Raw genomic sequence first — 14,260 nt, 5'->3', positions numbered from 1 at the left:
ACCCATACACCCAGAAGAAAGTTTCATTCAAACCTCTCAATTCTGTAATTAACCATCCTGGTATCTTATCACACACCAATGTATCTTATGTCTAAGCAATCAAACAATATGATAAATGCACTACAGTGAGAATAAGTAACACTTGTGACACTGTATCCAGCTGTAATCTCATTTTCTATGAGTGCACATAAACCACATAGTGTATTTTAATTTGTGCTTAATGATATATCTCCCAAGGCACTATTTTTCCACCTTTTTATCTTATATTACATAAAGGTACAATTATCTTTATCAAGTAGATATGAATAAATATTATCCATCATTTGGAACTCAATGTTTGTAATTGTTTTTAACCAAACATGTTTCACTTATTTGTGAGAGTTGCAGATAGGCACAACAAAAAGACAGAATTATAGCTTTCGGTCATTAATGCCTTTTTCAACAATAGACGCATGCATGCACACACACAGATGTACGCGTGTGTGTGTGTGTGTGTGTGTGTGTGTGTGTGTGTGTGTGTGTGTTTTATTGAAGAAGGCCTTAATGACAAAGCTATAATTGTGAGTGTCTTTTTGTTGTGCCTATCTGCAACTTAACATCTCCGCTATTTGGTGAGTAGCAACTCTCCTTCTCGGAATATTGTTACATTCCATCCTTGATTTTTCATTATTTGTGTGAAGCATTATCAATTGTTTTTACGTTTCCTATTATGTTTGTGTGCATGCTAGATGAATACAATAAAAATAGGACACACAAAAATCACTGATGATGCCTAATATGGATAGGTGAAACATGTATGGTTAAAAACAATAACAAGTACTCATTTGCAATAGATGGATAATACAGTCTCGCAAAAGGATCTCCGTATTTGGAGAGGCCACTGTGCAAGCTGTAGTGGGACGACTGATGTGGAAGCGGGGTGGGGGGTGTATTGATTGATAGCACTATACCTGGCATTTTCAGTAGGTGCAGTAGCTTGGGTAGATGAGCACTGTGAATTTTTAAGGGGGAATATATTTGTAATGGTGGATCTGTGATTGCTACTCAATGAGCATTTTGCATACAGTTCACACATGCCTGACATGATTCTGGTCTTGATAGAAAAACTATTCAAGCCTGGGTAGAAAACGTTAGAACAGCAGGTTCTGCACTGAAATAAAAATCTGCTGGCTGACAATGGACTGTAAAAATGCTGGAAAATGTTGCTTACATGAGAACATCCATCTAGCAGTCTCCAAAGTGTACAGCAGTTAAACATGCAGTTGCCCTGGGATCATCTAATAAGAATGTATGAAGAATCCTACAAAAGATCATCAACCAAGAATTAAATGAGAGAGATTTTGAAACCCACAGGTATGACAGGTGTTGACAGATGTGAAAATTATCGAACTATCACTTTAATAAGTCACAGCTGCAAAATACTAACACGAATTCTTTACAGACGAATGGAAAAACTGGTAAAAGCTGACCTCGGGGAAGATCAGTTTGGATTCCGTAGAAATGTTGGAACACATGACGCAATACTGGCCTTATGACTTATCTTAGAAGAAAGATTAAGGAAAGGCAAACCTACGTTTCTAGCATTTGTAGACTTAGAGAAAGCTTTTGACAATGTTGATTGGAATACTCTCTTTCAAATTCTAAAGGTGGCAGGGTAAAATATAGGGAGCGAAAGGCTATTGACAATTTGTACAGAAACCAGATGGGAATTATAAGAGTCGAGGGACATGAAAGGGAAGCAGTGGTTGGGAAGGGAGTGAGACAGGGTTGTAGCCTCTCCCCGATGTCATTCAATCTGTATATTGAGCAAGCAGTAAAGGAAACAAAAGAAATGTTCGGGGTAGGTATTAAAATCCATGGGGATGAAATAAAAATTTGAGTTTTGCTGATGACATTTTAATTCTGTCAGTGACAGCAAAAGGACTTTGAAGAGCAGTTGAACGGAGTGGACAGTGTCTTGAAAGGAGGGTATAAGGTGACCATCAACAAAAGCAAAACGAGAATAATGGAATGTAGTTGAATTAATTCAGGTGATGCTGAGGGAATTAGATTAGGAAATGAGACACTTAAAGTAGTAAAGCAGTTTTGCTATTTGGGGAGCAAAATAACTGACGATGGTCGAAGTAGAGAGGATATAAAATGTAGACTGGCAATGGCAAGGAAAGCGTTTCTGAAGAAGAGAAATTTGTTAACATCGAGTATAGATTTAAGTGTCAGGAAAGCATTTGTATGGAGTGCAGCCATGTATGGAAGTGAAACATGGACGATAAATAGTTTGGACAAGAAGAGAATAGAAGCTTTCGAAATGTGGTGCTACAGAAGAATGCTGAAGATTAGATGGGTAGATCACATAACTAATGAGGAGGTATTGAATAGAATTGGAGAGAAGAGGAGCTTGTGGCACAACTTGACAAGAAGAAGGGATCGGTTGGTAGGACATGTTCTGAGGCATCGGGGGATCACAAATTTAGCATCGGAGGGCAGCATGGAGGGTAAAAATCGTAGAGGGAGACCAAGAGATGAATACACTAAGCAGATTCAGAAGGATGTAGGTTGCAGTAAGTGCTGGGAGATGAAGAAGCTTGCACAGGATAGAGTAGCATGGACAGCTGCATCAAACCAGTCTCAGGACTGAAGACAACAAAAACAACTACAACAACAACAACAACAACAACAGAGTTGTGTGTAAGAAAATCCTTCAGAACACTCCACTTGGCGCCATTTTGATTTCTTCTGACAAGGCCCACTTCCACTTGTCAGGTACTTCACCAATGACCACTTCAAAGCCATCATGCGACAGTTTGGTGTATCGCTGAATTTGATGTTGGGGTCTGCATTTTTTAAAAGATGATAGCGTGACGGTAATGGTTAATTCAAATGGTTACTGTCACATAGTAAAGACCTTAGTTAAATAAGTTTGTTGGGGACTAAGAACAGAGAGAAGTCTGGTTCCAACAAGACCTAGCCACAGCTCACACTTCTCAGTGTTCTCTAGAAATGTTGAGAGAGTTGTTTCCAATATGTCTTTTCTCTTCACGAGGAGACATCGCCTGGCTCCCTAAGCAACCTGATTTATCACCTTGCCCTTTTTTTTTTTTGGAGGGGGGGGGGGGGGGGCACTTAAAGGTTCAAGTGTACGAACATAACCCCACAACCCTGCACACACTTAAGGAGGCAATCACCCAGGAAGAGGCTGCCATTCCTCCAGAGATTGCATGAAGAAGTATAGACAACTTCTGAGAAAGACTCTGTCCATGTGTCAACAATGGAGGAAGCCATTTATCGGACATAATTTTTAAAACCAGCTAATGTAAAATGGTATAGTCTTTGTTACTCACAGATACAAGTATTTTCTTTTTATCTTAATTTGTTTGTTTGTAAATGCTTTTTAAAACACAGGAGGTCTTTTGTTGGACCCTGTATTTACTATTATCTACATGATAATAATTGAAGTCACAACTGAGGAAGAATGGCTGCAGATATTAACAGTACGTGTTATAACATTCCAAATAATTGGTTTCAAACCTGGCACTCTGAAAATGAATAAACTGGACACATTTCTGCAAAATTTCAGTAAAAATATACCATTCTTTAGTCTCTGAATTATGAATTTAAGATTTCACAATACACCAGAAACTAGATGTGGAACTATCTGCTATCAGACAGATCTATACCTCAATACACATGTCTTGAAACAGGCTGAATCGGCAAAGATAGTGGCACAGAAAAACGAGTAAAAACATTGTTCAAGAGTCATAATTAGAAGACAGATACCAACCTCATCCACTGGAATAACTCCAGATGGAGCAACATTCACATCAGAGCCTTTAAGGAAGTTAGTACTAGGTGTAGCACCAACACCAAAGATAACAACATCAGCAGGAAGCTCTCTTCCATCTTTTGTTATGGCAGCTGCTACTTTTTTGCCACTTTCATCAGGGCGGAGTTCTGTTAGACCACTCCCAGTGATAAACTGGACACCATTCTCCTGAGCAAAAGCCATCAATCTGCCACCGACTGCCTCACCAAGTGATGCTTTGAATGGGACACTGTCACGAATCACCACAGTAACTGAGTGAACTTTCTTCACACAGTAAGCTGCTGCTTCCATTCCTGGAATCAAAGAATTATACAAATTAAGAAATTAGAGGGTAACAACTGTATAATACAAAACATTGGAGAGCATTTATTCATTTTAATTTGTTCCACATTTTGAAGGTCTTTACATAAATGATGATTTCAATATAGCATGATTTTAAATGATTAAAAGGCTAGTTTGTGTACACATCACCACCTCTCCTGCCTTCTTGCTCTAATATTTCCATCAGTATTTTTTACTCATTTTGGCTTCACACTTTCTTTTAATGTCCTTATCAGTATCTTTAAAAAATCAAGTATTACAGTGTTTGTAAACCGCTTGTCCCTTTCCTGGTACGGTACTGATGACAACTTCTTTTACTGTATTTTCAATTTATATTTATCCTTTTTTTCCAATGACAAATTTTTACCTTTGAAAACTTGGCAGAATCTCAAATTGTTCAAATTGTATACACAACTATTGCTTACCTGTAATGGAAACTCCAGGTAGGAATATTATCAACAATATAAGAAAAGACAGACACCTGAAGTTGCAGACAGGCACGATTAAAAGACACATGTAGCTTTCAAGTTTTTGTATGTCCATCCTTTTGGCAGGAGATCTTTGGGATGACTGCCATGTACTATTATGAGAAAACAGAACGCCTGCAGCTGTCCTTATGATTTTATTTATTTTGTTGCAACCAGTTTCAGCACTTCAGTGCCCCTTCTTCAGGCTGTAGTTGATGGGGAAAGGTTTGATACAATCCCTATGTATATCGCATTAGTGGTCATCATAACTGGATACACAGATAATCTCCAAACTTAGGTGTCACCACTCTAACCATCAACTGCCAATTCAGTTGTGGTTAGAGTGCTGTCACCTCAGTTTACAGATTACCTGCATATCCAATTATGATGGCCACTGATGCGATATATATAGGGATCGTAACAACCCGTTTCATATCAACTACAGCCCAAAGATGGCTCATTGAAGCACTGAACTGGTTGCAACAAAATAAGTAAGTCATAAGGACATTTGTAGGCATTTTATTTTTCTTACATATAGCTTACGGTCACAGCCTTTTGTCAGTAGAGAGAGAGAGAGAGAGAGAGAGAGAGAGAGAGAGAGAGAGAGAGAGACAACCAGCGCACCTCATGCACACACGACTGCAAACTAGCATCTCGGGCCGGAAATGCTGGAGTTGACAGTTGTGCGTGCATGAGGTGTGCTTGCTTGCTTGCTTGCGTGTACCTGTCTGCAACTTTTTGTGTCTTTTTTATGGTAAGTAGCAATCTGTCTTTTCCTACATTGTTGATATTCTTACCTGTAATGGAATTTTAATACTGACTAAGCTACGTAACCACCAAATATCTGTTCATATTGATTACATTTCTTTGTTTCACTGTAACAGTAGTTCCATCTATATATGCATAAATCATATTTTGTAACCTATGTAATCTACATCTACATGATTACTCTGCAATTCACATTTAAGTGCTTGGCAGAGGGTTCATCGAACCACAATCATACTATTGCTCTACCATTCCACTCCCGAACAGCGCGTGGAAAAAACGAACACCTAAACCTTTCTGTTCGAGTTCTGATTTCTCTTAATCCAGAAACATACTTCAAGCAAAGTGTTTTGAATTCAAAATGTAAACCAAAACCTGTCAAATTAACTGTTTTAGTTTCAAATGCATCTCGAAGTACATTTTTAGGATTTAAGACCCCACCAAGAATTGTTAATATTAAAAAAAAAATAAAAATAAAGGTTCAGTTGTGACAAGAATAATGGAGAAAGACTGGTTGCAACCTTTCTGATGACACCTTTCTGCCAGACTATAATTGTTTAAGGAAGCTGTAAGAGAAACCAAAAGTAAGCTGCCTACAACAAAAACCAAGCTCCACATGAATAAGAGTGCAGAATTTAGCACTCTTGATATAGCAAAACATTATTTATCAATTTCCACGCTAACCTTCTGGAAGGATTTTCTCTGCTTAACAACCACATCAAGAAAATTTTTATTAAATGCGTTTAATAATTATCCTGTTGTCAAATTATTATTCTTTTGGCAAATACGCCTATAGTCTATGTGTCACATCAGCAACTAAAGTATAGTATATCTTATTATAAGTATGTATGTGTTAACAGCAGGGTAAGTTTTAAAAAGGGGATCACAACTTAACAAAGGTAAAAAAAGCCTGCCTTATACGTTACACCTTTCATCTTTCAATTTATTTTTATTTTTTTTTATTTTTTTTTTTTAATTTCACAAATGATGCTGTATGAGGTACATCTACCCTCTGTACATTTTCGCAAAACAATCATTTAATCACAAAAATTAATCACTTATCACACAATTGGAACTGCCTTTACAATATTTTTTTCTTTGCAAGAAACATGAAATCACAAAAAAAGAAAAAGAATATCATTGCAGCCTCTTGGCAGTACAACAGTTACCTACCTATAAAGGAACCTCCTAGGATGACTACGTTTTTGTCTTTACCAAGTGCCTGATTGATAGAATTAGCATTATCAATTGACCGTAAAACAAATACATTCTCCAATGTACTTCCTGGAATTGAAGGTACACGTGGGCTGAAATAGAGAGAGATCTTCTTAGTACAAATTAATTTTGGAGAATTTAAAAAGTTCAGGAAAGGAATGGAGGTTGCAGTCACCCACAAATCTTACCAAATAAGATCATGAACACCAGTCTCTGTATATCAGACAACATCTGTAGTAAAAAATATATTTAATATATATTCTACAAAATTTCAAATACATTCATCTGTTGTGACTTTAAGATAAACAACTATACTTTGAAAACAAGAAGAAGATCATATTACTGTAGTTTCTTTAAGCAACTTTACCTTCACTAAAGATCTGATCAAACCAGACAATGTATGTGAATGAGATAGAAAAGAAAAAAAAAACCTAAATAACAAATTTTTGGCAGTCTCTCTCTTGCAGGTACTGAATACATACGCAGTGGAAATTTTCAAGGTCACAGCTCACAATCCAAAATATGATAAGCTGTAGAGAGCAAATTGAGATATGGCTCAATGTTTTTGAATGCCATCAGTTACTTTTAGCAAAAGCTATAGAATCTCTCATTGCTGAAGTTCTCTACATATTATATCATTTCCCTTTCTTACTCTTCTGTGTATTCTTTTGTTGCCCATCAAGTTGTCATCTTCAACAACTCTAAATACCAAAACTATAACAACTGGTTGTACAACTGCACTATTTTCTTTCCCATCATTAAATAGGCGTTATTATGGTTGATATTCAGGATTATTATATTCTATTTTCAGGCCCACTTTCTTCCAGATGATGATTTAAGTTTATCTATACTAGAGGCAAGTCTTTCACAGAGGCAATTCAATTCACACATTTCTTTAAAACACATCACTTCTTAATTTTACAAGTTTCAAGATGTGAGAACTTTTCCTACAACTGCTGATAACTGGCACTGTTTATCTGCAACTAATAGCAGCAAAACAGCCCTCACAAGCTTGTTGCCAAATTATAGTGAACTAAAATTACCAGAATCCATATAACCCATGAATGGTCTGCCCGATATCCCCAGCCTACAACGAGTGGTATTTTAGGGTCACTAAGACACATGGTGTCAGTGGTCTTATTACACCTCTAGAGATACAATATACTGAAGCACCCACTCCCCAGTGAACTAGTGTATGCCCTGAGGAAGGTTGCTACAACATGCACAAAATGTTGGTTATCTTAAAATTTTTTAAGATGACATGGCACTACACCTGGAAGGATTTTAATGAGCTCTCTATCACAAGTCCAAATGCAAAATAAATCAGAATGCCTCACTCACAGGGTGGAAGCAGAACTAAGCATTTTAAAGTATCATTCCCAGAACCGAAAGTGGCCCTCTGGTTTGGAGCCAAGTGGAAGACTTACATAAGTTATTCAGACGATGCTGTGACAATCTTGGATGTGGATTACTTGACTTCTGCTATCGGAGGAAGAATTATAGCTGGGGGTCAGCACATCAAATGTAACTCACCATGATGTTCGTCGAACTGCCCTAACACATTCCTGGTATTGTGACATGGCGCATTATCTTCTTGAAAAATGCCACTGCTGTCGGGAGACATGATCGTCACGAAGGGTGTACATGGCCTGCAACCAGTGCACGATACCACTTGGCTATCATGGTGCCTTGCATGAGCTCCACTCTCAACCCACAGATACCCACGTTAATGTTCCTCAGAGCACAATGGAGCCACAGCCAACTTGTCTCCGTCTCTTAGCACAGGTGCCAAGGAGCTGCTCCCCTGGAGGAAGATGGATTTGCGCCCTTCCATGAGCATGATGATGAAGGTATTGGGATTCATCAGACCATGCAATGCTCTGCCATTAGGCCAATGTTCAGCGCCAATGTTCGCTTGCCCATTTCAGTCATAGTTGCCGATGTCGTGGTGTTAACATTGGCACTTGCATAGATCATCATCTGCTGAGGCCCATCATTAGGAGCGTTCGATGCACTGTGTGTTCACATACACTTATACTCTGCCCAACATTATAAGTTTGAGGTTTGATCCACCACAGCTTGCCACCTGTCCTGTTTTACCAGTCTACCCAGCCTACAATGTCCGACATCTGTAATGAAGGGCGGCCGCCCAACCCAACAACATTTGGACGTGGTTTCACCTTTGTTTTGCCACGTGCTGAAGACACTCACCATAGCACTCCTCTAACACTTCACAATTCGTAAAGTTTCCGAAATACTTTTGCCAAGACTCCGGGCCGTCACAATCCGCGCCCAGTCAAATCAGATCACACGTCTCCTCCATTCAACACATGGGCAACACACTCACTAATACTACATGCGCCACGCGTGTGTCTGCCTAGCAGTCATTCCTCGCCAGGTGCTATTGCCTGGAAAGGTTTATATCGACAGTAGGTCAGTGGTCATAATGTTCTGGCTGATCAGTGTATTAGATATCATGGTCGCCAACAGGCCCAAACCTTTCATCTCTGCGATTGTAAGGCCATTACAATACCACTGAATATGATTGTAAATAAGAATATAAAGAAACATAGTAACACATTCTGCTTAGCGAGAATGACACTAATCAAATTCAAATTACCTGGGCAGTCACCACGAAAATTTAAACTCCAGCACTGGCAATGTTGAGCATCAATAGGCAAATTATGCTACAGTCAGGTATGTGTTGAGCAGAGTTGTGAGGTATGGGAAAGAGGTTCAGCAGTCTTCTTAAAAAGCTGTTACGAAAGCAAAGAGAGCTTCACAGCAAATTTAAATGTGGAGAGAACCCCACATAAAGAGAGTTGTGCATGATATGTTCAATGAATCTGAAACTAAATTCTATCTACTTGACAGAAAACCCTAAAATGTCTTGATCTTTGTTAAATTAGTGTACTGACTGGAACCATCTGCTCAAATGCACTGACAAGCAAAAAGAGGATGATGACACAGAATATCGAAGTACTAAATGGCTGTTGCAACACTATTTCAATGAGGATGACTGCATTGTACTTACACCTTCAAATTGTCCCACAAACATCAAAATGACATTGAAGTAAGTGACCACAAGAAAGAAAAGCAACTGAAATCACTCAGCAGAGGAAAGGCTATGGGACCTGATGGGATACCAATAAGATTCTACAGAGAGTATGTGAAAGAACTTTCTCTCCTTCTAGCAGCAATGTATTATAGGACACTGAACCTCTGAAGTATCGCTAATGAATGGAAAGTAGTGCACGTCATTCCTATTTTCTGGATGTGTCATCGAATAGGCACAACAAGCTATAGGTCTACACCTCTGATGTTGGTCTGTCGTAGAAGTGTTCGCATATTATGACATTTCTGGAGATCGAAAAATCTCCTCCGTATGTATCAACTGGGGTTGTGAAATCCAGCTCACTACATTCACCCACAAGACAAAGAAAGCAGCATCTAGTTCAGTGCCATGTTCCTCGACATTTTGAAGGCATTCAATAAAGTTATGCACAACTGCTTAATAAACAAGATACAAGTGCACAGATCAGGCCAGCTGTGTGTTTGGTCTGAAGAATTTCTAAGCAAACAGAACAAAACATGTAATTCTCAATGAGGAGAAAGCTTCACATGTAAAAGCAACTTTGGGTGTACCCCAAGGAAGTTTTACAGAACCATTTCATTTTATAATGCATATAAATTACCTAGTGGATAACACTGGAAGCTGGAAGAGGCTTCTCATGGATGATGCTGTTGTATAAAGAGAAGTCACAATGATAGAAAATTATTGTAGCAAAATGCAGGAAGACCTGCAGAGGATTGACACTTGGTGTAGGGGTTGGCAACGGACTGTCAACACGCAATAGGCAGAAAGACTCGTCACTGGGCAATTACACGATTTCAGAGCAAACATTGGAAGCAGTTACATCAATAAAATATCTACGAGTATGTGTACAGAACAACTTAATGCTGAATGGCTACACAGAACTAATTGCAGGTAAGGCAGATGCCAGACAGATTCATTGAAAGAATGCTCAGGAAATATAATCCACCTGAAGAGGAGGCAGCTCACAAAACCCTTATTCAACCAATACCTGAATATTGCTCATAAGCCTGGGGGTCTGTAAGAGACAGTGTAACACTTATATTGATTAGAAGTAGGTTCATATCATGTAACTGTGTATCTACAATTATGGTGTGTGTATTCTTTGTTAGTTAAAGTCATTGATTTGCGACATGAAATTTAGAGTTTTGTAATGTATATATGAAAAAAGCAAAATTAATTGTTAAAAGAATAAATTTTTATAATATGTGTGTGTTTATAAAAAAGACAATGTTTATTGAAAGCTGGTTCATGCTTATGGCAATTGTATTTGTAATGTGTAAAAGATGTAGGGAAGTCCCTCCACAACGGAAGTGGCATGGTGCGATGTAAAAGGTGGTTTTGACAGTCGAACTCGGTGGCTCCTTGGTGTGAACAGTATACAGTATGTGGCTAGCTGTAGCACGGTACACTTCAATGGTGCCAAGAGAGGCAATTGGAAGTTGCTTTGCAAAGGATTGTTGCCTCGGATGTGGATCTGGCTATTATTTGGTATTTTCTGCAAAAGGGAATGGTCCTAAATGTTGAAAATCCGACACCAAGAAGAGATTTTATAGAGCATTACAACATCAAGAGCCATGAGTACAGTTACCCACCATGTCACTTGCCACCAAAACTTCACCAGTGCTTTACGAACTTCATAATGCAGCTGTGTATATGGACATGGACCAGTTAATCTGTGTGTGTGGCTTTAATAATAAGCCAAATGCTATAAATCTGTGTCCAGAACCATATCTTCTATCCTGATCACGAACCTATGCAGGGTCCTCACTTAAGTGCTACTAACACCGAGTATCCTGTGTTAAATGAACAATACTGGCATTCAAGTATTTCAAAGTGTTTTTTTTTCTTTTCTTTTTCTTTTTTGGGGCAAATGTGAAAAGAGCAGTAAAAGTCTAAATTAAAACCACAAAACTGAAGTTAAGATAGGATTTGGCTAAAGTACTCTCAGTTCATTGCAAAGTATAGTTTTGCAAGAATACAGTGCTAGATTTGTAAATGTTATTGTCTAAAATACCTGCTTCACAGGTGATAAAACCGGCAAATACGTTAAGCTCATTGTAACAATAGTGTGGTCTTTATTTCTGTCATGAATGGTTCCTTTTTTGAAGTTAATTGAGCTCAGTGTTGAATTTTTTGTGTTGCAAAGTAAATTATGAACTACTCCAAGTGAAGTGAGAGGTTAGCTTTGTTTGAATTAGTCTTTTTTACTGAAATAATCAAAGAGATTGACCAGTGACACTATACTAGTTCATGGGTCCCCATCATATTCTCCACATATTAGAAAAATAACTGGACTATAACTGCTGCTAAGGAAAATTGATATTTGTAGAGGAGTATAAACAGTGTATTTAGGATATTATTTATCTTTATTTGTGCTTTTACGTCAGTTAAAATAGAAGATCCCCATGTCCAAATTTAGCTCTGCACTTCAGACAATAACATTTCAGTATTGGTTTAAGTAATGATCTTTAGTGTAGCTGTTATTAGTATCAGCTGGTGCAAATTTGCTTTCCAAAATTACTGATGTGTACGTTATTGGTAACTGCTGCTACACATAGCTCAAAGTGCACTGTGTCAGTCTGTATCCTGTGCTCTATTCAAAGCGAAAAACCAACAAAAGTAACTTTAATAACCAATATTCAATTTTCTTAAACATAGATTTACAAATTAATGTGCCTAATTGGGTTGGGGCCGTTCATTTTTTCCATTCGTATACTTTTTACCACTTTCATTAACTCTCAAGGTTAAAGTCCATTTAGTCTTTCTGTTAATTTTTACCATATTCAAAATTATAATCTGATGCCATTATACATTAGATACATAAACAATCAAAATTTGAAATCCTCTCAGAGGGTAACATTAGCTTGTTTCACGGCAAGTTACTTCCTCCTAAGTAGATCTGTGAAACATCATTGAAGGTAAAATTAGAGATATTGGAGTACACACAGGGGCTTATCATCAACAGCTGTTCCCACAAACCATTCATTACCAAACAGTGAAAAGGAGAAATGATAGTGATACATAAAGTGTCCCCCACCATATATCGTAATGTGGCTTGGAATGAAATATAAATGTAGATGTAAATTTAGACGGTAACTTGCCCACATTAGGCCTCATCATGCAGAAATGAATCTTTTTATAATTCACTGCTGCTAAACTGTCTATAACGGACCTTGGGTGCTTGAATTCGACTACTGTGTTCACTTTCTAAATTTGCATGTTTATGCCAACAAAATTAGCTACTAGCAGGCACTGCTGGCTTCTAGCCAACTGCTAAGATCTCCCTTTGACCTTGCAAGGTGTGCACAACATACTGTGTGACACTGACGATTTGTAACTCATGGTTGTCAATAGTGAAATTAATAAAATAGTATTGTGTGTAACTTTTATCCACCCTTTCAAGCTGTACTAAAACACAAATAAACTTATTTCTATAATCATCATTTTCAATTTAACCAAATATTACAACAAAAATATTTTTTCCACATTACAGAAACTAGTCACAAATTTAGTGTTCCAGTACAGAGTCAACCAAGCATCTGACGAGGCAGAGCAGTTGCACTTTTTATAGAGTGATCTCATTCTACCATGAAGACCATTGTTGTCTTACTGCAATTTTTATACTTACACAGTCTGTCTTCTCTGTAATGCATTAGGTCACAGCCATGTCTTCCAAACATCCATATTTTGCCAAAGCAATTGAAGATCCAGAGACAAATGCATTATAAATAAGAAATGCTGCACAGAAGTAAGGAATTCCACAAACTACCTTGGGAACAGACAAAGAAGCAGGTGAGAATTAACACAAATGTCTAAAAAATGACGGACAGAAAGTGAAAATGGCTAAGCAGGAATGGCTGGAGAATGAATGTAAGGAGTTAGCAGCATATTTCACTAGGCGAAAAATAGATACTACCCACAAGAAGAATAAAGAGGACTTAGGAGAAAAGCGAAAGCGGCTGTATGACTATCAAGACCTTAGGTGGAAACCTCTTATGAAGCAACGAAGAGAACGCTGAAAGGAGCATACAGAGGATCTATACAAATGAGGTGAACTTTAAGGCAATACTATAGAAATGGAAGAGGACATAGACGAAGACGAGTTGGGGGATATGAAACTGCGAGAAGAGTTTGAGAAGGGCATTTAAAGACCTATGTCAAAAAAAATCCTAGGAGTAGATGACATTTTGTTAGAACCACCTGGGCATAAGATGTACGAGATCGCCAAAATACCCTCAGACTTCAAGAAGAATGCAATAATTTCAATTCCAAAGAAACCAGGTGCTGACAAATTTGAATATTATTGAACTATCAGTTAATTAGTCATGGCTGCAAAATACTAACACCAAGTCCATTAGGAAGAATGGAAAACCTAGTAGATGCCGATCTCGGGGAAGATCAGTTTTGATTTTGGAGAAGTGTAGGAACATGCACAAAACAGTGGGATACAGAAGTACTAAGGCATTAAGAAATATGCTTTCTCTAAGGCTATGGATATTGCTATAAGGGATAGCTCAGTAGGCAGTTCAGTTGAAGAGGAATGCACATATCTAAAAAGAGCAACCACAGAAGTTG

At 38.0% G+C, this 14,260-nt stretch overlaps 1 protein-coding gene across 6 annotated transcripts in view; it reads right to left on the bottom strand.

Moving 5' to 3' along the window:
• Positions 1-14,260, bottom strand: part of LOC126100267 (apoptosis-inducing factor 3) — a 78,751-nt gene that overhangs the window by 20,218 nt on the left and 44,273 nt on the right. For all 6 annotated transcript variants that reach the window (XM_049910858.1, XM_049910859.1, XM_049910857.1 and 3 more), the window contains 2 exons: positions 6,547-6,680; positions 3,779-4,113 (listed from right to left, as the gene is read on the bottom strand). In XM_049910858.1, coding sequence (XP_049766815.1) covers positions 3,779-4,113; positions 6,547-6,680 — 469 coding nt within the window. The remainder of the gene's footprint in view (positions 1-3,778; positions 4,114-6,546; positions 6,681-14,260) is intronic.

Source organism: Schistocerca cancellata, chromosome 9 (genome assembly GCF_023864275.1).
Source record: "Schistocerca cancellata isolate TAMUIC-IGC-003103 chromosome 9, iqSchCanc2.1, whole genome shotgun sequence".
NCBI classification, from domain to species: domain Eukaryota; kingdom Metazoa; phylum Arthropoda; class Insecta; order Orthoptera; family Acrididae; genus Schistocerca; species Schistocerca cancellata.
The sequence above is the reverse complement of the archived record's forward strand: the minus strand, read 5'-3'. Positions and strand labels throughout refer to the sequence as shown.